Source organism: Salvelinus alpinus, chromosome 26 (genome assembly GCF_045679555.1).
Source record: "Salvelinus alpinus chromosome 26, SLU_Salpinus.1, whole genome shotgun sequence".
Lineage (NCBI taxonomy): Eukaryota > Metazoa > Chordata > Actinopteri > Salmoniformes > Salmonidae > Salvelinus > Salvelinus alpinus.
Window position 1 is genome coordinate 45,170,302 of NC_092111.1, and position 13,825 is coordinate 45,184,126.

Sequence of the window (13,825 nt, forward strand, 5' to 3'; positions counted from 1 at the left end):
AAGTACAAACTACCCTACTGCAAAAGGTCAAATAGGTAGTGCTTATATTACTCCAAGTTTCACACAAATGTTTGGTGTAACACACACACACACACACACACACACACACACACACACACACACACACACACACACACACACACACACACACACACACACACACACACACACACACACACACACACACACACACACACACACACACACACACACACACACACACACACACACACACACACACACGATTAGAGAGTCAGTCTGTGACTGACTAGCCTGGTCCCAGATCTGTTTGTTCTGTCTTGCCAAACTTCTATGACCACTGTCGTTGGCAAGACTGCACAGCACATTCATTAAGTGTCTCAGTTTAGTCGTCCTGATCTAGGATCAGTTTTGCCTTTTCTATTATAAGGAATGGACAAAGGAGACCTGATCCTAGGCCAGCACTACCACTCTGAGACACCTGAATACAGGCTAGTCTCTGACAGGCCAGAAGGTGCTGACTGCTGCTCAGAGGGCACACTGATTGGCCACATACGAGGAAGGTGTTTCCACAGTGGCCACAGACCACTCTCATGCCCTCAGGCTGGACTGGCAGGGCTGGCTGGGCCGGCTGCTCCTCTGGAATCACCATCACCGGGCTCAGGTTGATGATGCGTCTGCTGTGTGGGGGGGGGGGGGGGGGGACACAGAGGGGGAGGGGTTACCATACAGTAGTGATGGATCACTTTGTTTACCCATGTTTCCCAGGTAAGTGGTACTATTGGTTACTGATGGTCAGTTTGTTACTGGATTCATGGTCTTTAACATCCCTGTATGTAAGAACACACTTAAGGTTTTTAACTTTTCCTCTTTCTAAGAACATTTCTGAAAACATCCTCTCCTGGTGAAATCAAAGATGTACCTACTGGACCAGCAAGGATTTACCTACTGGACTCTGGACCAGCAAGGATTTACCTACTGGACTCTGGACCAGCAAGGATTTACCTACTGGACCCTGGACCAGCAAGGATTTACCTACTGGACTCTAGACCAGCAAGGATTTACCTACTGGACTCTGGACCAGCAAGGATTTACCTACTGGACCCTGGACCAGCAAGGATTTACCTACTGGACTCTGGACCAGCAAGGATTTACCTACTGGACTCTGGACCAGCAAGGATTTACCTACTGGACTCTGGACCAGCAAGGATTTACCTACTGGACTCTGGACCAGCAAGGATTTACCTACTGGACTCTGGACCAGCAAGGATTTACCTACTGGACTCTGGACCAGCAAGGATTTACCTACTGGACTCTGGACCAGCAAGGATTTACCTACTGGACTCTGGACCAGCAAGGATTTACCTACTGGACTCTGGACCAGCAAGGATTTACCTACTGGACTCTGGACCAGCAAGGATTTACCTACTGGACTCTGGACCAGCAAGGATTTACCTACTGGACTCTGGACCAGCAAGGATTTACCTACTGGACTCTGGACCAGCAAGGATTTACCTACTGGACTCTGGACCAGCAAGGATTTACCTACTGGACTCTGGACCAGCAAGGATTTACCTACTGGACTCTGGACCAGCAAGGATTTACCTACTGGACTCTGGACCAGCAAGGATTTACCTACTGGACTCTGGACCAGCAAGGATTTACCTACTGGACTCTAGACCAGCAAGGACTTACCTACTGGACTCTAGACCAGCAAGGATTTACCTACTGGACCCTAGACCAGCAAGGATTTACCTACTGGACTCTGGACCAGCAAGGATTTACCTACTGGACTCTAGACCAGCAAGGATTTACCTACTGGACTCTGGACCAGCAAGGATTTACCTACTGGACTCTGGACCAGCAAGGATTTACCTACTGGACTCTGGACCAGCAAGGATTTACCTACTGGACTCTAGACCAGCAAGGATTTACCTACTGGACTCTGGACCAGCAAGGATTTACCTACTGGACTCTGGACCAGCAAGGATTTACCTACTGGACTCTGGACCAGCAAGGATTTACCTACTGGACTCTGGACCAGCAAGGACATTCCGAATGTACTCTAGACCAGAAGCCCTTTGTGCACTGTATTCTTGGGGCTGATGTAGACAGAGAGAGCTGCCTGTCGTGAACTCTGACCTACCAGTTGGGTCTGGGGCATCCTATCACCTACCAGTTGGGTCTAGGGCATCCTATCACCTACCAGTTGGGTCTAGGGCATCCTATCACCTACCAGTTGGGTCTAGGGCATCCTATCACCTACCAGTTGGGTCTAGGGCATCCTATCACCTACCAGTTGGGTCTGGGGCATCCTATCACCTACCAGTTGGGTCTGGGGCATCCTATCACCTACCAGTTGGGTATGGGGCATCCTATCACCTACCAGTTGGGTCTGGGGCATCCTATCACCTACCAGTTGGGTCTGGGGCATCTATCACCTACCAGTTGGGTCTGGGGCATCCTATCATCTACCAGTTTGGTCTGGGGCATCCTAACACCTACCAGTTGGGTCTAGGGCATCCTATCACCTACCAGTTGGGTCTGGGGCATCCTATCACCTACCAGTTGGGTCTGGGGCATCCTATCACCTACCAGTTGGGTCTGGGGCATCCTATCACCTACCAGTTGGGTCTGGGGCATCCTATCACCTACCAGTTGGGTCTGGGGCATCCTATCACCTACCAGTTGGGTCTAGGGCATCCTATCACCTACCAGTTGGGTCTGGGGCATCCTATCACCTACCAGTTGGGTCTAGGGCATCCTATCACCTACCAGTTGGTTCTGGGGCATCCTATGACATACCAGTTGGGTCTGGGGAATCCTATCACCTACCAGTTGGGTCTGGGGCATCCTATCACCTACCAGTTGGGTCTAGGGCATCCTATCACCTACCAGTTGGGTCTGGGGCATCCTATCACCTACCAGTTGGGTCTGGGGCATCCTATCACCTACCAGTTGGGTCTGGGGCATCCTATCACCTACCAGTTGGGTCTGGGGCATCCTATCACCTACCAGTTGGGTCTAGGGCATCCTATCACCTACCAGTTGGTTCTGGGGCATCCTATGACATACCAGTTGGGTCTGGGGAATCCTATCACCTACCAGTTGGGTCTGGGGCATCCTATCACCTACCAGTTGGGTCTAGGGCATCCTATCACCTACCAGTTGGGTCTGGGGCATCCTATCACCTACCAGTTGGGTCTGGGGCATCCTATCACCTACCAGTTGGGTCTGGGGCATCCTATCACCTACCAGTTGGGTCTGGGGCATCCTATCACCTACCAGTTGGGTCTGGGGCATCCTATCACCTACCAGTTGGGTCTGGGGCATCCTATCACCTACCAGTTGGGTCTGGGGCATCCTATCACCTACCAGTTGGGTCTGGGGCATCCTATCACCTACCAGTTGGGTCTGGGGCATCCTATCACCTACCAGTTGGGTCTGGGGCATCCTATCACCTACCAGTTGGGTCTGGGGCATCCTATCACCTACCAGTTGGGTCTGGGGCATCCTATCACCTACCAGTTGGGTCTGGGGCATCCTATCACCTACCAGTTGGGTCTGGGGCATCCTATCACCTACCAGTTGGGTCTGGGGCATCCTATCACCTACCAGTTGGGTCTGGGGCATCCTATCACCTACCAGTTGGGTCTGGGGCATCCTATCACCTACCAGTTGGGTCTGGGGCATCCTATCACCTACCAGTTGGGTCTGGGGCATCCTATCACCTACCAGTTGGGTCTGGGGCATCCTATCACCTACCAGTTGGGTCTGGGGCATCCTATCACCTACCAGTTGGGTCTGGGGCATCCTATCACCTACCAGTTGGGTCTGGGGCATCCTATCACCTACCAGTTGGGTCTGGGGCATCCTATCACCTACCAGTTGGGTCTGGGGCATCCTATCACCTACCAGTTGGGTCTGGGTTATCCTATCACCTACCAGTTGGGTCTGGGGCATCCTATCACCTACCAGTTGGGTCTGGGGCATCCTATCCTCCTAGATGAGTCTTTGCAGATGAGGAGACAGTTACAGGGACACCGTACATACTTCTTCCCAGTCGGTGGGTTTTTGATAGGCTGAAAGAAAAAGAACATCTCTAAGGATGATTGAAATAAACGTTTATGTAAACTTCAACAATACCTTTGGTTTGCATCAAAGCTCAATATTTTACAAATGGAGGATTTCAGATGGAGACCTTCACCCCAGATGGAGACCTTCACCCCAGATGGAGACCTTCACCCCAGATGGAGACCTTCACCCCAAATGGAGACCTTCACCCCAGATGGAGATCTTCACCCCAGATGTAGACCTTCACCCCAGATGGAGACCTTCACCCCAGATGGAGACCTTCACCCCAGATGGAGACCTTCACCCCAAATGGAGACCTTCACCCCAGATGGAGACCTTCAGAGACCTTCACCCCAGATGGAGACCTTCACCCCAGATGGAGACCTTCACCCCAAATGGAGACCTTCACCCCAGATGGAGACCTTCACCCCAGATGGAGACCTTCACCCCAGATGGAGACCTTCACCCCAGATGGAGACCTTCACCCCAGATGGAGACCTTCACCCCAGATGGAGACCTTCACCCCAGATGGAGACCTTCACCCCAGATGGAGACCTTCACCCCAGATGGAGACCTTCACCCCAGATGGAGACCTTCACCCCAAATGGAGACCTTCACGCTGCTGTAGCTACTTCAGAAAGTATTTACACCCCTTGACTTATTCCACATTTTGTTGTGTTAAAGCCTGCACTTAAAATGTATTCCATTTAGATTTTTTGGTCACTTGGCCTACACCCAATACTCCATAATGTCAAATTTGAGTTTTTTTTTATGTTTTACAAATTAATTAATAAAAATAAATAAAAAAAAGCTGAAATGTCTTGGGTCAATACGTATTTAACCCCTGTTTTATGGTAAGCCTAAATAAGTTCAGGAGTAAAGAATGTATTGAACAAGTCACATAATAAGTTGCATGGACTCACTCTGTGTGCAATAATAGTGTTTAACAGGATTTTTGAATGACTACCTCATATCTATACCCATACAATTATCTATAAAGGTCCCTCAGTCGAGCAGTGAATTTCAAACACATATTCAACCATAAAGACCAGGGAGGTTTTCCAATGCCTCGGAAAGAAAGGCACCCATTGGTAGATGAGTAAAAAGAAAAACAGACATTGAATATATGGTGAAAATATGACCTATACTTTGGATGGTGTATCAATACTGTCACACCCTGGTCTGTTTTCACCTGTCCTTGTGCTGGTCTCCACCCCCTCCAGGTGTCACCCATCTTCCCCATTACCCCCTGGGTATTTATACCTGTGTTTGTCTGTCTGTGCCAGTTTGTCTTGATTTGTCAAGTCAACCAGCGTGTTACTCTGTGGGCCTGATTTTTCATTTTCTCTGTTTTTTTACTAGTCCTCCTGGTTTTGACCCTTGCCTGCCTTGACTCTGAACCCGCCTGCCTGACCATACTGCCTGCCCTGACCTCAAGCCTGCCTGACCATACTGCCTGCCCTGACCATACTGCCTGCCCTGACCATAATGGAGTTAAGCACAAGTAAAATCCTACAGGAAATCCTGGTTCAGTCTGCTTTCCAACAGACACTGGGAGATGAATTCACCTTTCAGCAGGACAATAACCTACAACACAAGGCCAAATATACACTGGAGTTGCTTATCAAGAAGACAGTGAATGTTCCTCAGTGGCCATGTTACAGTTTGACTTAAATCTACTTGAAAATCAATGACAAGGCCTGAAAATAGTTGTCTAGCAATGATCAACAACCAATTTGACAGAGCTTGAAAATAATAAAATGGGCAAATGTTGCACAATCCAGGTGTGGAAAGATCTTAGAGATTTACCCAGAAACACTCACAGCTGTAATCACTGTCAAAGGTGATTCTACAGTACAAAGTATTGAATCAGGGGTGTGAATAGTTATGTACAGTAAGTGAGATTCTTCTGCATTTATTTTTCAATAGATTTGAAAAATGTTCTACAGACATGTTTGTCATTATGGGGTATTGTGTTTAGATGGGTGAGAAATATGAAAATATATATATATATTTTTTAAATTCAGGCTGTAACACAACAAAATGTTGAATAAGTCAAGGGGTATGAAGACTTTCTGAAGGGACTGTACATCCCATAATATAATAAGACATTCAAAAACAATGACATACATGCTATTATTGCGGGGGGGGGAAATCCATATATATATTTGGGACACATCCAGTCCCATTCTGATTAGTCCAAATTCTGCCCAGTCATGGCTATGGCTTTAAGTGTATGCACCCCTTTGGGTTGAGTCTAGACAGAGCAGAGCACGGCAGTACAGGCTACTAATAGCCTCTTAGTGAGGTCAGCCCCGGGCCGCATGGATCGACTGACAGACCGTTAGATCCTTCTCAGCTGAGACGACTGAGGAAACTGATTTACAGACACAGGGCACTGTAGTACTGTAGGGTCTGTATGGGGACTGTAGTAGGGTAGGGTCTGTAGGGGGACTGTAGTACTGTAGGGTCTATAGGGGGACTGTAGTAGTGTAGTAATGTAGGGTCTGTATGGGGACTGTAGTAGTGTAGGGTCTGTAGTACTGTGGTACTGTAGGGTCTGTAGAACTGTAGGGTCTGTAGTACTGTGGTACTGTAGGGTCTGTAGTACTGTAGGGTCTGTAGTACTGTGGTACTGTAGTACTGTAGGGTCTGTAGTACTGTGGTACTGTAGGGTCTGTAGTACTGTGGTACTGTAGGGTCTGTAGTACTGTAGGGTCTGTAGTACTGTGGTACTGTAGGGTCTGTAGTACTGTAGGGTCTGTAGTACTGTGGTACTGTAGGGTCTGTAGTACTGTAGGGTCTGTAGTACTGTAGTAATGTAGGGTCTGTATGGGGACTGTAGTAGTGTAGGGTCTGTAGGGGGACTGTAGTACTGTAGTACTGAGCTTCTAGTCATGAAATCTATGCAGCCTACTCAATCACTTTTTATAGCTACTGTTTACAGGCCTCCTGGGCCATATACAGCGTTCCTCTCTGAGTTTCCTGAATTCCTATCAGACCTTGTAGTCATAGCAGATCATATTCTAATTTTTGGTGATTTTAATATTCACATGGAGAAGTCCACAGACCCACTCCAAAAGTCTTTCGGAGCCATCATCGACTCAGTGGGTTTTGTCCAACATGTCTCTGGACCTACTCACTGCCACAGTCATACTCTGGACCTAGTTTTGTCCCATGGAATAAATGTTGTAGATCTTAATGTTTTTCCACATAATCCTGGACTATCGGACCACCATTTTATTACGTTTGCAATCGCAACAAATAATCTGCTCAGACCCCAACCAAGGAGCATCAAAAGTCGTGCTATAAATTCTCAGACAACACAAAAATTCCTTGATGCCCTTCCAGACTCCTTCTGCCTACCCAAGGACATCAGAGGACAAAAATCAGTTAACCACCTAACTGAGGAACTCAATTTAACCTTGCGCAATACCCTAGATGCAGTTGCACCCCTAAAAACGAAAAACATTTGTCATAAGAAACTAGCTCCCTGGTATACAGAAAATACCCGAGCTTTGAAGCAAGCTTCCAGGAAATTGGAACGGAAATGGCGCCACACCAAACTGGAAGTCTTCCGACTAGCTTGGAAAGACAGTACCGTGCAGTACCGAAGAGCCCTCACTGCTGCTCGATCATCCTACTTTTCCAACTTAACCTTTTGTCAATAGGGGGAGCTGTTAGCATTATTTTTTTTTTTACATTTCCAAATTAAACTGCCTCGTACTCAATTCTTGATCGTACAATATGCATATTATTGTTATTATTGGATAGAAAACAGTCTATAGTTTCTATAGGAGTTGAAATTTTGTCTCTGAGTGGTACAGAACAATTTTTACAGCACTTTTCATGACAGGGTTCAGATTTCAGAAATTTTTACCTCTGATCTGGGGTCTGTTTATAAGGCCACAGTGAATGCTATGAAGAAACCGACACTACCTACGTCTTCCTCTGGGTGTCTGTACGTCATCACGTTTTCAATGAACTCGATGGGACGTTCACAGCCATTATAAATGACAAAAATGTACAGAGACCCCTCTTTCTCAACGTGCGCCTCAAGCGTGAAGGCCATCGGACCTGTCTCGTTCCAAATCGTTTTCTAACCAGCTATATTTCTCCGGTCATGTTTTCAGTCGTTATAGTTGTTAAAAACATCATAATGTAGTTAATTTGAAACGTTTTATAGCAATTTATATCCGTTTAGTGCGATTCTGAGGAATTTATTTGTCGTGCACTTTCTAGCTTTGGGAACGTTTCGCGGTCTCGGTCGTTGTTAGTGGACATTTCGAAGGACAGAGGACATCTATCGACCAAAAGACGTTTATAACATAGAAAGGATACATTGCCCAAGAATATGATGGAAGATCAGCTCAAAGTAAGCAATATTTAATATGATAAACCGTGTTTCTGTCGAAATATTTTAAACGCATTTTTCGCCATTTTGTTTTGTATAGCTTCACTTGGCCAACCCTGTATTGAAAAGTAAGGATAATTTTAAAAATGTAAATCAGCGGTTGCATTAAGAACTAATTTGTCTTTCGATTCCTGTCAACCCTGTATTTTTTAGTCAAGTATATGATTAGCTTTTAATTAAACTAGATCACTCTGATAGATGACGTCAGACATATTGAGGCTTGATTTCCTAGTATTTTCATTGTGTAACCACGGTTTTGTATGGCTAAATATGCACCTTTTCGAACAAACTGTATATGTATGTTGTAAAATGATGTTACAGGAGTGTCATCGGAAGAATTCTGAGAAGGTTAGTGAAAAAATTAATATCTTTTGGCGGTGATTACGTTATAGCGCTCTTTGGCTGGAATCGATGCTCTGGTAACGTTTTCACATGTAGTATGCTAACTTATCGATTTATTGTGTTTTCGCTGTAAAACGCTTAGAAAATCTGAAATATTGTCTGGAATCACAAGATCTGGGTCTTTCCATTGCTATGCTTTGTCTATTCTTATGAAATGTTTTATGATGAGTAAATTGGTCATACACGTTGCTCTATCTAGTAATTCTAGTGGATTTGTGATGGTCGGTGCAATTGTAAACTGTGATTTCTACCTGAAATATGCACTTTTTTCTAACAAAAACTATCCTATACCATGAATATGTTATCAGACTGTCATCTGATGGTTTTTTTTATAGGTTATTGGCTATCAATATCTTAGTTGAGCCGAATTGGTGATAGCACCTGAAGGAGTAAGAAACTGATGGAGTTAGAATAGTGGTGTATTTTGCTAACGTGTTTAGCTAATAGATTTACATATTTTGTCTTCCCTGTAAAACATTTTAAAAATCTGAAATGGTGGCTTTATTCACAAGATCTGTATCTTTCATCTGGTGTCTTGGACTTGTGATTTAATGATATTTAGATGCTACTATCTACTTCTGAAGCTATGCTATCTATGCTAATCAGTGTGTGGGGGGTGGGGGGTGCTCCCGGATCCGGGTTTCTGAGGCAGTAAAAGTTAATCGAGGAAAATAAGAACAATCCAAAATTTCTTTTTGATACTGTTGCGAAACTAACTAAAAAGCAGCATTCCCCAAGAGAGGATGGCTTTCACTTCAGCAGTAATAAATTCATGAACTTCTTTGAGGAAAAGATCATGACCATTAGAAAGCAAATTACGGACTCCTCTTTGAATCTGCGTATTCCTCCAGGGCTTAGCTGTCCTGGATCTGCACAGCTCTGCGAGGGCCTGGGATCGGGAGAGACACTTAAGTGTTTTAGTACTATATCTCTTGACACAATGATGAAAATAATCATGGCCTCTAAACCTTCAAGCTGCATACTGGATCCTATTCCTACTAAACTGCTGAAGGAGCTGCTTCCTGTGCTTGGCCCTCCTATGTTGAACATAATAAACAGCTCTCTATCCACCGGATGTGTACCAGACTCACTAAAAGTGGCAGTGATAAAGCCTCTCTTGAAAAAGCCAAACCTTGACCCGGAAAATATAAAAAAACTATCGGCCTATATCGAATCTTCCATTCCTCTCAAAAATTTTAGAAAAAGCTGTTGCGCAGCAACTCACTGCCTTTCTGAAGACAAACAATGTATACGAAATGCTTCAGTCTGGTTTTAGACCCCATCATAGCACTGAGACTGCACTTGTGAAGGTGGTAAATGACCTTTTAATGGCATTAGACCGAGGCTCTGCATCTGTCCTCATGCTACTAGACCTTAGTGCTGCCTTTGATACCATCGATCACCACATTCTTTTGGAGAGACTGGAAACCCAAATTGGTCTACACGGACAAGTTCTGGCCTGGTTTAGATCTTACCTGTCGGAAAGATATCAGTTTGTCTCTGTGAATGGTCTGTCCTCTGACAAATCAACTGTACATTTCGGTGTTCCTCAAGGTTCCGTTTTAGGACCACTATTGTTTTCACTATATATTTTACCTCTTGGGGATGTTATTCGAAAACATAATGTTAACTTTCACTGCTATGCGGATGACACACAGCTGTACATTTCAATGAAACATGGTGAAGCCCCAAAATTGCCCTCGCTAGAAGCCTGTGTTTCAGACATAAGGAAGTGGATGGCTGACAACTTTCTACTTTTAAACTCGGACAAAACAGAGATGCTTGTTCTAGGTCCCAAGAAACAAAGAGATCTTCTGTTAAATCTGACAATTCATCTTGATGGTTGTAAAGTCGTCTCAAATAAAACTGTGAAGGACCTCGGCGTTACTCTTGACCCTGATCTCTCTTTTGACGAACACATCAAGACTGTTACAAGGACAGCTTTTTTCCATCTACGTAACATTGCAAAAATCAGAAATTTTCTGTCCAAAAATGATGCAGAAAAATTAATCCATGCATTTGTTACTTCTAGGTTAGACTACTGCAATGCTCTACTTTCCGGCTACCCGGATAAAGCACTAAATAAACTTCAGTTAGTGCTAAATACGGCTGCTAGAATCCTGACTAGAACCAAGAAATTTGATCACATTACTCCAGTGCTAGCTTCCCTACACTGGCTTCCTGTTAAGGCAAGGGCTGATTTCAAGGTTTTACTGTTAACCTATAAAGCGTTACATGGGCTTGCTCCTACCTATCTTTCCGAGTTGGTCCTGCCGTACATACCAATACGTACGCTACGGTCACAAGACGCAGGCCTCCTAATTGTCCCTAGAATTTCTAAGCAAACAGCGGGAGGCAGGGCTTTCTCCTATAGATCTCCATTTTTATGGAACAGTCTGCCTACCCATGTGAGAGACGCAGACTCGGTCTCAACCTTTAAGTCTTTACTGAAGACTTATCTCTTCAGTAGGTCATATGGTTGAGTGTAGTCTGGCCCAGGAGTGTGAAGGTGAACGGAAAGGCTCTGGAGCAACGAACCGCCCTTGCTGTCTCTGCCAGGCCGGTTCCCCTCTCTCCACTGGGATTCTCTGCCTCTAACCCTGTTACAGGGGCTGAGTCACTGGCTTGCTGGTGCTCTTTCATGCCGTCCCTAGGAGGGGTGCGTCACTTGAGTGGGTTGAGTTACTGACGTGATCTTCCTGTCTGGGTTGGCGCCCCCCCTTGGTTTGTGCTGTGGTGGAGACCTTTGTGGGTTATACTCGGCCTTGTCTCCGGATTGTAATGTTGGTGGTTGAGGATTTCCCTCTAGTGGTGCGGGGGCTGTGCTTTGGCAAAGTGGGTGGGGTTATATCCTTCCTGTTTGGCCCTGTCCGGGGGTTTCTTCGGATGGGGCCACAGTGTCTCCTGACCGCTCCTGTCTCAGCCTCCAGTATTTATGCTGCAGTAGTTTATGTGTCGGGGGGCTAGGGTCAGTTGGTTACCTGGAGTACTTCTCCTGTCTTATCCAGTGTCCTGTGTGAATTTAAGTATGCTCTCTCTAATTCTTTCGTTCTCTCTTTCTCTCTGAGAACCTGAGCCCTAGGACCATATGTCAGGACTACCGGGCATGATGACACCTTGCTGTCCCCAGTCCGCCTGGCCTTGCTGCTATTCCAGTTTCAACTGTTCTGCCTGCGGTTACGGAACCCCTACCTGTCCCAGACCTGCTGTTTTCAACTCTTAATGATCGGCTATGAAAAGCCAACTGAGATTTATTCCTGATTATTATTTGACCATGCTTGTCATTTATGAACATTTTGAAAATCTTGGCGCTCTCTAATTTTCTCCTTCTCTCTTTCTTTCTCTCGGAGGACCTGAGCCCTAGGACCATACGTCGGGACTACCGGCCGTGGTGACTCCTTGCTGTCCCCAGTCCGCCTGGCCTTGCTGCTATTCCAGTTTCAACTGTTCTGCCTGCGGTTATGGAACCCCTACCTGTCCCAGACCTGCTGTTTTCAACTCTTAATGATCGGCTATGAAAAGCCAACTGAGATTTATTCCTGATTATTATTTGACCATGCTTGTCATTTATGAACATTTTGAAAATCTTGGCTCTCTCTAATTTTCTCCTTCTCTCTTTCTTTCTCTCGGAGGACCTGGGCCCTAGGACCATGCGTCGGGACTGCCGCCCGTGGTGACTCCTTGCTGTCCCCAGTCCGCCTGGCCTTGCTGCTATTCCAGTTTCAGCTGTTCTGCCTGCGGTTATGGAACCGCCACCTGTCCCAGACCTGTTGTTTTTCAACTCTTGATGATCGGCTATGAAAAGCCAACTGAAAATTATTCATGATTATTATTTGACCATGCTTGTCACTTATGAACATTTTTGAACATCTTGGCATAGTTCTGTTATAATCTCCACCCGGCACAGCCAGAAGAGGACTGACCACCCCTCATAGCCTGGTTCCTCTCTAGGTTTCTTCCTAGGTTTTGGCCTTTCTAGGGAGTTTTTCCTAGCCACCGTGCTTCTACACCTGCATTACTAGCTGTTTGGGGTTTTAGGCTGGGTGTCTGTACAGCACTTCGAGATATTAGCTGATGTACGAAGGGCTATATAAAATAAAATTGAATTGAATTGAATAGGGTCTGTAAGGGGACTGTAGTAGTGTAGTAATGTAGGGTCTGTATGGGGACTGTAGTAGTGTAGGGCACTGTAGTACTGTAGGGTCTGTAGTACTGTAGGGTCTGTAGTACTGTAGGGTCTGTAGTACTGTAGGGTCTGTAGTACTGTAGGGACTGTAGTACTGTAGTACTGTAGGGTCTGTAGTACTGTGGTACTGTAGGGTCTGTGGTACTGTAGGGTCTGTAGGGTCTGTAGTACTGTAGGGTCTGTAGTACTGTAGGGTCTGTAGTATTGTAGTACTGTAGTACTGTAGGGTCTGTAGTACTGTAGGGTCTGTGGTACTGTAGGGTCTGTAGTACTGTGGTACTGTAGGGTCTGTAGTACTGTAGGGTATGTAGTACTGTAGGGTCTGTAGTATTGTAGTACTGTAGTACTGTAGAGTCTGTAGTACTGTGGTACTGTAGGGTCTGTGGTAATGTAGGGTATGTAGTACTGTAGGGTCTGTAGTACTGTAGGGTCTGTAGTACTGTAGGGTCTGTAGTACTGTAGGGTCTGTAGTACTGTAGTACTGTAGGGTCTGTGGTACTGTAGGGTCTGTAGTACTGTAGGGTCTGTAGTACTGTGGTACTGTAGTACTGTAGGGGCTGTAGTACTGTAGGGTCTGTAGTACTGTAGGGTCTGTAGTACTGTGGTACTGTAGGGTCTGTAGTACTGTAGGGTCTGTAGTATTGTAGTACTGTAGTACTGTAGTACTGTAGGGTCTGTAGTACTGTGGTACTGTAGTACTGTAGGGTCTGTGGTAGTGTAGGGTCTGTAGTACTGTAGGGTCTGTAGTACTGTAGTACTGTAGGGTCTGT

At 45.8% G+C, this 13,825-nt stretch overlaps 1 protein-coding gene across 2 annotated transcripts in view; it reads right to left on the reverse strand.

Annotated features, from left to right (window-relative positions):
• pip4p2 (phosphatidylinositol-4,5-bisphosphate 4-phosphatase 2) overlaps positions 1 to 13,825 on the reverse strand; it is a 53,762-nt gene that overhangs the window by 3,204 nt on the left and 36,733 nt on the right. For both annotated transcript variants that reach the window (XM_071369065.1, XM_071369066.1), the window contains exons 3-4: positions 3,955 to 4,061; positions 536 to 659 (exon numbers count right to left, since the gene is read on the reverse strand). In XM_071369065.1, coding sequence (XP_071225166.1) covers positions 536 to 659; positions 3,955 to 4,061 — 231 coding nt within the window. The remainder of the gene's footprint in view (positions 1 to 535; positions 660 to 3,954; positions 4,062 to 13,825) is intronic.